The 13,828-nt window shown below is 43.6% G+C and overlaps 1 protein-coding gene across 7 annotated transcripts in view; it reads left to right on the forward strand.

Annotated features, from left to right (window-relative positions):
* The window catches only part of terb1 (telomere repeat binding bouquet formation protein 1), a 108,206-nt gene that overhangs the window by 10,328 nt on the left and 84,050 nt on the right, over positions 1-13,828 (forward strand). For 6 of the 7 annotated variants that reach the window (XM_069902034.1, XM_069902030.1, XM_069902032.1 and 3 more), the window contains one exon: positions 4,175-4,285. In XM_069902034.1, coding sequence (XP_069758135.1) covers positions 4,175-4,285 — 111 coding nt within the window. Of the gene's footprint in view, positions 1-4,174; positions 4,286-13,828 lie in introns of those variants that run through there. The other variant, XM_069902037.1, reaches the window with a different exon arrangement.

Here is a 13,828-nt window from a genome sequence, read left to right on the forward strand (position 1 = left end):
TGGGTAAAAGACATGATATCCGGCACCTATGAAGATTGGTATATGCCAGGTAATTATATTTTCTGATTGTTTGAGACTGACTGACTCTTACAATGCCTAACTTATACACCTGCATTAAGAATAAACAATTTAAAGGACTTGTTACGAGCCCAGAGGACCCATAAACCCAGCACCAAGACAAATGGTTACTTAAACAAAAGTTGCTTTTAATTATCTTTAAACATGAAAATAGAATCACATTTTAACTTATAACTAACCTAACATAACCCCCTTCTAATTCTAAGCGCACGAGTATCTAATGTGTGTGTAAGTTCAGTAAAGTTCTTTGATTCACAGTCCAATCTCACTTCTCATTCCTCCAAGTTCACTGGTTGCAGGCAATTGTTACACTGTGCACAGAATTTAACATTTATAAAGTTCATCAGGCTTTGGTGCTTGAAATGTAAATGGTTACTGCTCTGGAAGGTTCTTGTCAGTTTTCAGAGAGAGATTTGTTGTTCCAGGACATCTACAACTGATGTACGTCCATCAGTCACCTCAGTGTCTTGCTGACGAAACTTGCCCCTTCAGGGTTTTCCAGATGATAACCTCTTTCTTTCAGGTCACCACAGAGTTCCTTTTTGTTTCTCTAATTCCAAGTGAAACATTAGACAGCTAGTCCACTCCTCTTGCATGAACCACAAGGGCTTTGAACAGGTCATCTTAAAAATGGACTTTCCATAAGTTTGCCAGGTTGTCCTGTTCCAGTCGAAGCTGCTGTTACTGGCTGTAACACTGGAGAAGTGATCTCTCTGTGTGTCTCTCTCTCTGAGAGAAAGACTGTTTTACTCTCTCTGCCTGCAAAACCACATGACCCTCTTAGAACAGCGAGCTCTCTTCCAGACAGAGGCAGCCCCGACATGCTCTTTCATCTGTTGCCTTTTGTAAACAACAGTCCATTAGTGAAGTCCCTTGAGCACTCCTCGAAGCTCTTGCAAAAGCTCTGAGGCCCTGATATGTCTAGCATGGGGCAGTGCTCCAGTATTTTAAATAAGATTTGTTTTAAAGTGTTTGTTTGTGACCTACTCTAACAAACCTTTCCTGATTTATTTCCCAAAAACATATGTATATACTCTATACTCTTTCTCAGGCTGCACTTATAATGAACAAACTTCACTTGTATGAATATATAAACCTTAAAGCATTTTACTTTATTTTCAGTCACATTCTTTTAAAACATTTAACTGTAGCTGTTTCTGCAGGTTCCTCCCCCTCCACAGAGCCGCCTGAAAGACAAACTTAACATTATAGATAATTAACCCCTCCCCCTAAATTTACTGACTGGGACAACTCTTACTAAACAGGGATAAGGAGGCACTTTAAGAGAGCCATCCCAATGGCGGGTGGCATCAACCAGCTCTTCATCCTGGGCGATGCCATTTTATTCAAACACAACTTTATTCAAACAGCTGCTACAAGCAAAGCACGACCAAGGCACTCCACTGGCTCAGTATTTGCTCCCATCTTCCTGAAATGCTTATATGTTACTTCAGAGAACACTTCTACAATTTTAAACTTGCATATTTTTTACCTATTTTATTCTTTTTTTCAATGTATTTTCCTCTATTTTTTGCCGGTTGATTGAATTCTGGATTCCAGGAGTTTTACTGTATTTCTTATTTGACCACTTTTCAGCAGCACTTCTCCAATATTCTGATTTTAATGGAGGAACAGAAAGGTGTGGCAACTTTCCAGCATGTACTAGGAAATCTATCTGTAAATCCTGTGCTAGGCTGCACAGCACGATGGTACATTGTTGGTAATGGTATTCAAATCGTGAATTTGCAGATAAATTACTGGGATGCACAATAACTGAAGAGTGGTGGTGTTGATACTTTATCTAACCCTCCAAAAATTCAGATAATGATGGAGAATTAGGAAAGGACGAAGAGAAATTTGTGAAAAGTTGTTCCAGGAGAGTTTCTTTATCCAACATGTCATTATTCAATTTGCTGTCGGGAATGACATGGCTGAACCAAGTGCCGATAGACCATTGTATCATAAGGTTTCAATAAATGAGGAGAGACAAGGAATAGTCCAGTAGAACTTCAAAACTGGAATATGACTGACTTTAATGATATGAGAAGGGATTCGGCCAGCGATCAATAGGAAAAACTATAATATAACACTGGGAGATATTAAAGGAAGAGGCACAGTCACAAAAGTGAAAGGTTCCAAACCCAGGCTACCTAGATTTATGAGTGAGGTAGAGAACATAATGAAATAAAACAAAAGATGTGATGTACGTCAAATGAACAGAATATAGATATGATCCAGATTGGGGAGACAAATATCTCTGGAACAGTCAAGAGAAGTATATGGTGATTCATTTAACAGATGGAATGGGGAGAAGCAATATAGAGCTCTGAGCCCAGTATGATGCTTTCATTTCAGTGGATAAAATGGCACTAAGAACAGCAAGGGCTGAACTCTCCCTGAGAATTAGGAAAGCAATGTAGAGGTACATACAGAAGATCCACAGACAACTGTGCGACACTGATGACACAAGGCACATGTAGCAAGGTATTAAAACAGACCAGCACGTGGGTGTATTTGGACACCGCGAGATCATGGGCTGTAAGGGCCTGCTACCATGTTGTATCTCTAAATTTTAAAAGATTATTAAAAAATACAATAGGTACACATCTTTCTCTACATTCATTGCACCATTAGTTTAATAGATCCACGTGCAGTGTGTCAGTTCCACTCCTGAACAATGCAACATGGAGCATTTGAGAGACTGTTGCATAGGGCTCACCTACTCAGTGTACAGTGACAGCAGGACCTTAGACCAGCCATTCTTAATGGGGAGCACAGCACATTTAAGGGTGAGACCATGGACTGAAATCATTTTTTTTATATGTAGTCGGGAGGAGAGAAGTACGGAAGAAACCAGCAAAACTTATCTGCTTCAAAGGGGTGGGGGAGGGGCATAAACTTTGAGCAGGGCCCTAAGAGATGTTGAGAATGGCTGCTTTACACTGTGGTCATTTTCCACAAACCTTTGCAGTAGCGCATTGAACTTCATTCTGTCCCTCAGCACAAACTCCTGCATCTCAAAATATGCCAATCAGCAGTATTGCTTGTGAAGGTATTAAATAGAGTAGCCATAACTAGAATACTGCATCCAATTTTGGTTACCACACATTAGGGAAAATATAAAGGTCCTTGGGAAAGTTCATACAAGCTGTATTCCAGGGATATTTCTTTACAAAGTAAAGTTTTTTTTTCTTGTTGAACTAAATGGGGTTAAGAAAAAACAAAGAATTGCTGTAGGCACTCAGCAGGCCAGACAGCATCTATGGATAGAAAAACATTTTGAATCAAAAGCACTTATCAGGGCTAAGATAAAGTAGGTGAAATTACAAATATAAAGGGGGAAAGAAGCTGTGGAAGGGGCCCAGAGGCAAGTGGGAGATGGAGAGACAGGTCGAGGGAGAAACCATTAGGAAGGTGTGGTGGTACACCACTGGCCTACTTCAGAGGGCAACCTCTGTACCTGCAAAAGAGCATGTGGACAAGGCAACACCTGGCCGGCTATCAATCAACTGACCTGAATAGACCAAGCCCCACCCGGTCGGGTGTTAATCACCCTCCGAGATATAAGCCTGAGCCGGCCCTTCGAAGACATTCTCAGAGTTTACAGCAAGACAATCTCACAGCTGGCTCTGGAAATTTACGTCGAATAAAGCCGACCAACAGCGCACCACAGAAGGGGAGTGGGAAAAGAAAAGTTAGAGAAAAAAATGGTTCCCATTAATTCCTGGTAAGGGACTATTAAACATACATTTAAGATTTTAGGTGTGGGATATAGGGAGAATGTGAGGGAAGATTTATAAACATGGTCTATGTTTTCAAAAAGAAATTGAATAGTCACCTGAGGGAAGGTAGACTTGTAAGTTTTTGGAGATAAAAGCTGGGGTACAGGTCTAACTGGATTGCTTCACGAGCTGGTATGGTGTTGAAGCATCGAATGACTCCTTTGGTTCCAGATAATTTTATAGCAAGTTGTGTACATAAGGATTCTGGTTGAGATGGTTTTGAAACTCATTTTTTAAGTGTTTTCCTTTTTGTTGTGTAAATTTGACACCTTGTGTGCAGATACCACAATGTGCTATTTATATTTAACATACAGGGTTAAAAACAGACCTAGATCTACTACTCGAATGTCTGAAGTATCAGATGGACTGTCCTGAGACACAGAAACAAGCCCTGGTTACTATTTATTCCATATGTCAACAGAATTGTAAGTTAGACTATATGTTAACGTTATATTCAATTTATATGTTTTGAAATGTATAGATTCATTACATTAGTTTAAATATTATTAGCTTGTACAGTCAGGATGGTGTTTCCCTGAGCTGTCTCACATTTCATCTCTAATATTCATATAGATGTATAAAGTAGAAGAACGAGACCACAATTACAAAGTGTGTATAGTACAACTCCGATTATCCAAAATGTAGGACCGGGCCAACGTTGGATAATTTTTTTTGTAAAACTGGACATTTTTTTTAAAACAGCCCAGTAGCAACAGCAAATCGTGTATCAATGTTTAAATAACAACAAACAACAAGGGAAGGCTTTTTAAGTATTAAAATAATAGTTAATTCTCATCAAAAAAAATGTTGGCCACAACCACGTTGCCGATCACCAAGACCATCCCACTGTTGCCGCTGATCCACAGGGAGGCTTCATGGGCAGGTGGAACACTAACTGGTGAGTAAGCAGGCTCCTGGCTCTCCAGTCTCCGGAGCTCCCAATGTCCAAGTCATGACTCTGAATTCACCCCTAGGCCTACCGCCCACACAGACCGGGGAGTCCGATGTGCATGTGCGGTAGTAGGCTGAGGGAAGAGTTTGGCACCGGGAGTTCCGGTGTGCCAAGAAGGAGAGGGAAGGCTACTAAGCCTGAGGTCCTGCTCCTGCCCTGGAGGCCATTGTCCTTGATGATGCTGGGACAAGGGATTCTTCTGACTGCTTGTTGCTGAGAGTAGCATGCAGTTTGAGAGGAGAGTTGGAGAGAAACATCAATGGGGGAAGGTAAAGAAGAAATGGAAAGAGAGAGGGGAGGGAATCACCTGAAATGAGGTCAATCGTCGTTCTAATTTCATGTTGGTGAATTTTTTAAACCTGTGAGGTCAGTTCGCTACCAAAAAAATTTCGGATAAATAAGGATTTCTGATTTGTTTCAGATATCCTTATAAATCCAATTTTAAATTTTTTTTTCGGATAAATGAGGATTTCGGAGAGTCCGAGTTATACTGTAGTTAAAATTAAAAATTGATTAATACAACACAAAGACAGCATGAGGGATCTGTTGTAAGGCTCTAAGGCTATTGGTCTGCAATTTCACACTCTTATAGATGGAATTGGAATGATATTTGGCTGTCCAGCTATGGTTTAGAGTGAGTATAGTAGAGGACCTGGATGAGACATATAAGGCAATCGAACAACTGAAAAGTGGCAAAGCAGCAGGTATGGATGGAATCCCCCCAGAAGTCTGGAAGGCTGGCGGCAAAACTCTGCATGCCAAACTGCATGAGTTTTTCAAGCTTTGTTGGGACCAAGGTAAACTGCCTCAGGATCTTCGTGATGCCACCATCATCACCCTGTACAAAAACAAAGGCGAGAAATCAGACTGCTCAAACTACAGGGGAATCACGTTGCTCTCCATTGCAGGCAAAATCTTCGCTAGGATTCTACTAAATAGAATAATACCTAGTGTCGCTGAGAATATTCTCCCAGAATCACAGTGCGGCTTTCGCGCTAACAGAGGAACCACTGACATGGTCTTTGCCCTCAGACAGCTCCAAGAAAAGTGTAGAGAACAAAACAAAGGACTCTACATCACCTTTGTTGACCTCACCAAAGCCTTCGACACCGTGAGCAGGAAAGGGCTTTGGCAAATACTAGAGCGCATCGGATGTCCCCCAAAGTTCCTCAACATGATTATCCAACTGCACGAAAACCAACAAGGTCGGGTCAGATACAGCAATGAGCTCTCTGAACCCTTCTCCATTAACAATGGCGTGAAGCAAGGCTGTGTTCTCGCACCAACCCTCTTTTCAATCTTCTTCAGCATGATGCTGAACCAAGCCATGAAAGACCCCAACAATGAAGACGCTGTTTACATCCGGTACCGCACGGATGGCAGTCTCTTCAATCTGAGGCGCCTGCAAGCTCACACCAAGACACAAGAGAAACTTGTCCGTGAACTACTCTTTGCAGATGATGCCGCTTTAGTTGCCCATTCAGAGCCAGCTCTTCAGCGCTTGACGTCCTGCTTTGCGGAAACTGCCAAAATGTTTGGCCTGGAAGTCAGCCTGAAGAAAACTGAGGTCCTCCATCAGCCAGCTCCCCACCATGACTACCAGCCCCCCCACATCTCCATCGGGCACACAAAACTCAAAACGGTCAACCAGTTTACCTATCTCGGCTGCACCATTTCATCAGATGCAAGGATCGACAATGAGATAGACAACAGACTCGCCAAGGCAAATAGCGCCTTTGGAAGACTACACAAAAGAGTCTGGAAAAACAACCAACTGAAAAACCTCACAAAGATAAGCGTATACAGAGCCGTTGTCATACCCACACTCCTGTTCGGCTCCGAATCATGGGTCCTCTACCGGCACCACCTACGGCTCCTAGAACGCTTCCACCAGCGTTGTCTCCGCTCCATCCTCAACATCCATTGGAGCGCTCACACCCCTAACGTCGAGGTACTCGAGATGGCAGAGGTCGACAGCATCGAGTCCACGCTGCTGAAGATCCAGCTGCGCTGGATGGGTCACGTCTCCAGAATGGAGGACCATCGCCTTCCCAAGATCGTATTATATGGCGAGCTCTCCACTGGCCACCGTGACAGAGGTGCACCAAAGAAAAGGTACAAGGACTGCCTAAAGAAATCTCTTGGTGCCTGCCACATTGACCACCGCCAGTGGGCTGATAACGCCTCAAACCGTGCATCTTGGCGCCTCACAGTTTGGCGGGCAGCAGCCTCCTTTGAAGAAGACCGCAGAGCCCACCTCACTGACAAAAGGCAAAGGAGGAAAAACCCAACACCCAACCCCAACCAACCAATTTTCCCTTGCAACCGCTGCAATCGTGTCTGCCTGTCCCGCATCGGACTGGTCAGCCACAAACGAGCCTGCAGCTGACGTGGACTTTTTACCCCCTCCATAAATCTTCGCCCGCGAAGCCAAGCCAAAGAAAAGAGTAGAGGACAGTGCACATCCTTGAGGACAACATTAGAGTTGAGCTAATGAAGATGTTGCTACCCATCTTCATTGATTGCGTTCTGATAGACAGGAATGCTAAGTAGCCAAGTTTGCGGATTATACCAAATTGAGTGGAAGAGCAAATTGCAATGAGGATGTGGAGAGTCTGCAGAGGGATAGAGTTAAGCTGGATGAGTGGGCAAAGGTCTGGCAGATGGAGTACAGTGTTAGTAAGTGTGAGGTTATCCACTTTGGCAAGAAAAATAAAAGAGCTGAATATTATTTAAAGGGTGAAAAACAACAGCATGCTGTTGTGCAGAGGGACTTGAGAGGGCTTGTGCATGAATCGGAAAAAGTTAGGTTGCAGGTGCAGCAGGTTATTAAGAAGGCAAATGGAATGTTGGCCTTCATCGCTAGAGGAATTGAATTCAGGAGTAGGGAGGTAATGTTGCAACTGTATAAGGTACTGATGAGACCGCACCTGGAGTACTGTGTCCAGTTCTGGTCTCCAGGATATACTGGCTTTGGAGACGGTCCAGAGGAGGTTTACTAGGTTGATCCCTGGGATGAAGGGGTTGACTTATGATGAAAGATTAAATTGTCTAGGATTGTATTCGCTCGAGTTCAGAAGAATGAGAGGAGATCTTATAGAAACATATAGGATTATGAAGGATATGGATAGGATAGATGTAGAAAGGGTTTTTGCGCTGGCCGGGGAAACTAAAATGAGAGGACACAGTCTCAAGATTCGGGGGAGTAGATTTAGGACAGAGATGAGGAAAAATAGTTTTTCCCAGAGAGTAGTGAATGTTTGGAATTCTCTAACCAGTGAAGTGGTTGAGGCTGCCTCATTAAACATATTTAAAATTGGGTTAGATAAATTTTTACATGATAGAGGAATTAGGGGATATGGGGAGAAGGCAGGTAGGTGGAGTTAGGTCATAAATTAGATCAGTTATGATCATATTGAATGGCGGTGCAGGCTCGATGGGCCATTTTTGTTCCTACTTCCTATGTTCCTAAGATCCTGAAATTTATGTCTGAGTTTGCTAAGGATTGCGATATTGAAGGCAGGGTTATATTCTGTGAACAGTTGTGTAACATACTTGTAAATATGTCCAGGGCCAAGCGGAATGCCAGGGAGATGGCATGTTCCATGGATATTTTTGGATGCTAGGCAAATTTAAGAACAAATGGATTTCAGTAAGGCATATGATAAGGTTCTTCAAGTAAGGATCATCCAGAAAGTAAGAAGCATGAAATCCAAGGAGAATTGGTTTGCCTAGAGAAGAGAGAGGGTGATTGTAAATGATTCATATTCTGCTTGGAGGTTGGTGACCAGTGATGTTAAGACCCCTCCACTTTGTGATTTTTATAAATGACCTTGATGAGGAAGTGGAAGGTTGGGTTAGTAAGTTTACAGATGATACGAAAGTGGGTAGTGGTATGGACAGTCTGGAAGGTAGCTTGAGATTGCAAAAGGACATTGATATGATCCAGAGATGGGCTGAGAACTGGTAGATGGAGTTTAACCCAGAAAAGTAGGTCAAATTTAAAGGCAGAATACAATGTTAATGGAGGACTCTGAGCAATGTGGCCAACTGAGAAATCTTAGGCTCTTTGTCCATAGGACACTTTAAGTTGCTGCATTGGTTGATAGTGTTGTTAAGAAGGTGTACGGAAAAACCATATTGTACTGTTTAACATTTTTCTAGTCTCAATAGCATCCGAGACACCAACATCCGGTATCAAATCAAATCATGTTCCGTGTGATCTCTTGTTTGTGTGTTATCAAGTTGGCTAAATTTTATATGAAAATATACAGTGCATCATGGCCACTAATCAAGCCTCTGGCAGAATCAAAGAAGAAAAGGCTTGCCATCAATTTGGAAGAGACATACAGTCTTATTACTATTATTACTTGTGTATGTATATTTTTATAGGTACTGTACAGAATTTACATTTTATTAACTGTGGTATTTAGACTCGTGTATGTACAATATAGAGGATTAGATAAATATGCATATGTGTCATGGTATCTTGTTTTCCAGCATATTTCACCTATAATGATCGACTTGTGCCCAAATGGATTTGCGTCCCCACTTACAGAATGTAACCTGGACACAAGTCGATGCATGGCTGTATATAGGACTGATTAGACCCTACTTTGAATATTGTGTTCAATTCTGGTCACCTCATTACAGGAAAAATGTGGATGATATAGAGAGGGTGCAGAATAGATTTACAAGGATGACGTCTGGATGGGAGAACGTGGCTTATCAGGATAGGTTGAGCGAACTTGGTCTTTTCTCCTTGGAGTGACGGAGGATGAGGGGTGACTTACGGAGATGTACAAAATGACGAGAGGCATTGATCGAGTGGATTTTTCCCAAGGCTGGAATGCCTAACACGAATGGGCATAGTTTTTGTGTGCTTGAGAGTAAATACAGGGGGGATGTAAGAGTTAGGTTTTTCCACACAGAGAGTATGGAATGTGCTGCTGGTATTGGTGGTGACAGAAGGAACAATAGGATCTTTTAAGAGACTTAAGTAGGTGTGAGATGCACTGAGGTAGCAGCAAACAAGCACAAACTCAGAAAAGACTTACAACAGGCTTTATTCCAGTCAAAGTCTGAACAGTCATGCCTTGGTGGTTCCCTGTGTGACTGGCTCAGGAGGGGCCAGCTCAGGTTTATATTTCAGGTCGGCTATTTGACAGCCGGCCAGGTGGAGTCAGCCCCTTAAGTGGTCTTCCTGCAGCTACAGAGATCACCCCCTGCTGTAGGCCGGTGGTGGTATCACCACAGTAGGTACATGGAACTGAGAAAAATGGGGAGTTATGCAGTTGGGAAATTCTATGCCTTCTTTAGAGTTATTTATTAGATCAACACAACACTGTGAGCCGAAGGGCCTGCACTGTGCTCTAGGTTTCTGTTCTGTGGATCATGGCTGGTTGGTAGGCTAGAGTGGACGTGAGTCATAAACCAGCCTCTCAGAGCACTGACTGATGTCAGAACCACTGCTCATGTCATTAAGGCCCATTATTTTGTTTTTCTTCAATAGTGGTATGATGGAGGCTTTTTTTTGGAATATTTTACTATTGATGTTGCAAGATTCGCACAAATCCAGAACAATAGAATCGTCCTCAACAATGATATATTACATTCAGAGTCCTTTTTCCCCTCCCACCCACCCCTCTCCCTTCCCTCCCATACCCTAATATCACAAGCAAATTATTATTTTAATTAAACAAACATAAAAAACCAAAAATCTATAAGAGTCACAGACCCTTAAAGGAACCAAATATAAACCCAAAGTAACATTAAGTAAAATGAAAAAGACACAAATTAAGAGCACATCATCTGTGCCATGACTCACTTCATTTATCTCAGTCATTTCACGATGGATTTTGACCTTTCTTCTATTTAGAAGGGATGTAACTATATCTGCGTACCTATATGCTAAAGATAAAGCTTCTATATCTTAACGAATGTGACATATTTCCTCCTTAAATTATCCATGATTTTCTCCAGGGGAATGCAACTCGCATTTCTGTATTCCATCATGTAACATTTAGTTGGGAGTCGGACTTCCATGTGACCGCTATACACTTCCTGGCTACTGCCAAGGCGACCCTCCCAAACTGAATTTGGTACTTATAGACAGTTTAAAATCACATCCATAATGTTTCCCAAAAGTACAATTCCAGATCCTGTGGAAAATCCTTCTTTGTAATTTTTTTTCAGAATGTCCCCCTGGTCCTCCCAGAAAGATCTCACCTTTGTATACAGCCAGATTGAATGGATAATAGTTGAAGTCTCCACACTACATCTAAAGCATATTTCCAAAATTTCTGGTTTGGATTTATGTAATTTTTGTGGTGTGAGGTACAGCTGATGCAAGAAATTATATTGCATCAATGTGTACCTGGCATTAATGACTGCTGTCATGGTGTCCCGACACAGATCTGACCAGCACCGCTCGTAGATTGTTGTGCCCAAGTCCGTCTCCCACCTTTCCCTTGCCTTATGTAACCCTGTTTCTGGCCCTCACTTTGGAATAGGAGATACATTATAGAAATAAACTTGCATGTATTCCCCCTTCGAATTAGAATTTCCATGTCACTACACACTGGTAGGGCCGTAGACGGTCCTAGGTTATCCCTTATGCTGATGGGTGGCCCCATCTTCCGATTCTGGCCCCATTAACCCTGGTTTCTTGTCTAAACCCAGAACCCTTCTGAAGACTACTGTGAGACCCTACCCTTAGTTATATGCTAATAAAAGCATTTGTTCTCCCTCCAGTCATGAGAGCTTTTATTCACGCAACAATTTTATTAGCTTACTTCCTAAACGATGGAACCGCTGCTCGACCCTGATCTGCTGCTGATAAACCCTCTGTCCCCTGATGCACTGAGGAGTTCACGTACTGGCTAGACTGCTTCCAGGCCTACCTGAAAACAACCAGAGACGTATTCCACACTGATGAACTCAGGAGGTCCACACTCATTAGGGCAGGAATGAAAGGGTATGCAGTCATCAGGGACTGCACTACATATGATGCTGCCACCGAGGCGTTGAAGGCTAGGTACCTGAAGTCGCAAAACGAGGTCCTAGCGAGACACCGACTCGCTCTACATCGCCAGCGGCCAGCAGAGACCATTGATGATTACCTGCTGGATCTGTGGACACTTGCCAAGAAATGCAGGTATGAAGCGGCTATAGGCCGCGTTCGTGAGGAAGAAAAGATCCAGGGGTCTGGTCACGGGGGTCCGCTCGAGGTACGTGAGGCAGCAACTGCTCGAGTTGAGAAAGAAGGACCTGGCTAGCCATATTGAACTGGCCAAGTTCTTTGGCCAAACTTGAGAATGACGACCTCGACACCAGTGAGCTCGCTCACCCAGGTGACCCCTTCCAAGGACCGGCTGCTCCAGACAACCCAACCCTAACAGCTGCCATTTCCCATGCTAGGGAGTGCTTTATCTGCAGCAAGAGCCAGCATCCCTGATCTTGTTGCCTGGTTAAAGACTCAGTGTGTAACAGCTGTGGCAAGAAAGGGCATTGGGCAAGGGTTTGCTGCGCGGAGGGAAGCCCGGTGAAGTCCATGGCCTGCACCGCTCCCAGATCTGATTCCAGCCCCAAATTCACCCGAACCCACTTGCTGTGCTACATGCCAATGGAGGGTGGCAGTGAGGAAACAGCGTGGAAAGGCTCAACACCCATCTTGCCACGTCCCAAATTCATACTCGGCATCATCATTGTCGGAGGAGGAAGGAAGGTGGCCGTCTTGCTGTGCCGCAAGGTTGATGATCTCAGGGCAACCCAGGACAGCGGGAGCCACTCGAGTGAGGAGTATGGAGTTTCTGGGGACCTGGCCTTGATGCTCCTAGACCAGGACAGACCTCACCAGCTCAGCAACTCCATAGTGACTGTGAAGATAAACGGACATTCCACTAAATGCCTAATTGACACAGGCTCCACTGAAAGCTTCATAGACTCTCAGACTGTGCAAAAATACAACCTAAAGATGTATCCTTCCAATTACCGCATATTCCTTGTATATCATTCGCATTCTATGCGTGTTTAACAACATTGTATAGTACATCTGTTGTTTGGTGGGGGGGGATTCTATAAATTTCACTTGTATTTACTTGATGAATTGTGTGCTCTGGTGTTGTAGGGTCTGGACTTTCTGTGTCACCTTAAAAGCGTGACCTTGATTCCCACACCCCCCCCCCCCCCCATCCCGTAATGGTTCGGAGAGGAGGGCCCCTAAAATCAGAACCCACATGCAGCCTCTCCACACTGAATATCGACCCACCTCCTTTGTTCCCAAATGTGTCCTCAGACTGCACACCTATTGCTACCAAGAACAGGAGGTATAATACAGCAGACCGAGATTTTATAAAGTCTGAGACACAACGTCTGCTCAATGAAGGTATCATTGATGAAGGTATCATCAGCCCGTGGAGAGCGCAAGTGGTAGTGGTAAAAGGGGAAAACAAGTCCAGGCTAGTAATCTACTACACCCAAACTATTAATTGGTACACACTCCTGGATGCATAACCCCCCCCCCCACCTCGAATTTTGCACATGGTAAATGATATTGCGCAGTATCGGGACTATTTGATCATCGACCTGAAAGCTGCTTATCACCAGCTGCCAATCCATTCTGAGGACTGTCCATATACGGTATTTGAGGCTAACGATCATCTCTATCAATTCTGGATGGTCCCTTTCGGTATCACTAATAGGTTTTCTATCTTCCAGAGGCAGATGGACAGAATGGTGGACGAGTATGGGTTGAAGACTATCTTCCCCTACCTTGATAATGTCACCATCTGTGGCCACATCTTGGAAGACCATGATGCCAACCTCCAGAGTTTTCTTCACACGGCGAACGCCCTGAACCTCACTTATAACTCTGACAAGTGCATGTTCAGGACTAAACATGTGGCTATCTTTGGCTACGCGGTGGAGAATGACATCATTGGCCCCGATCCCGATAGGATGCGCCTCCTGTTAGAGCTCCCCATTTCCAGGACCACAAAGGCTTTGAGGAGATGCC

The sequence above is a fragment of the Narcine bancroftii genome, chromosome 10 (genome assembly GCF_036971445.1).
Source record: "Narcine bancroftii isolate sNarBan1 chromosome 10, sNarBan1.hap1, whole genome shotgun sequence".
NCBI lineage: Eukaryota > Metazoa > Chordata > Chondrichthyes > Torpediniformes > Narcinidae > Narcine > Narcine bancroftii.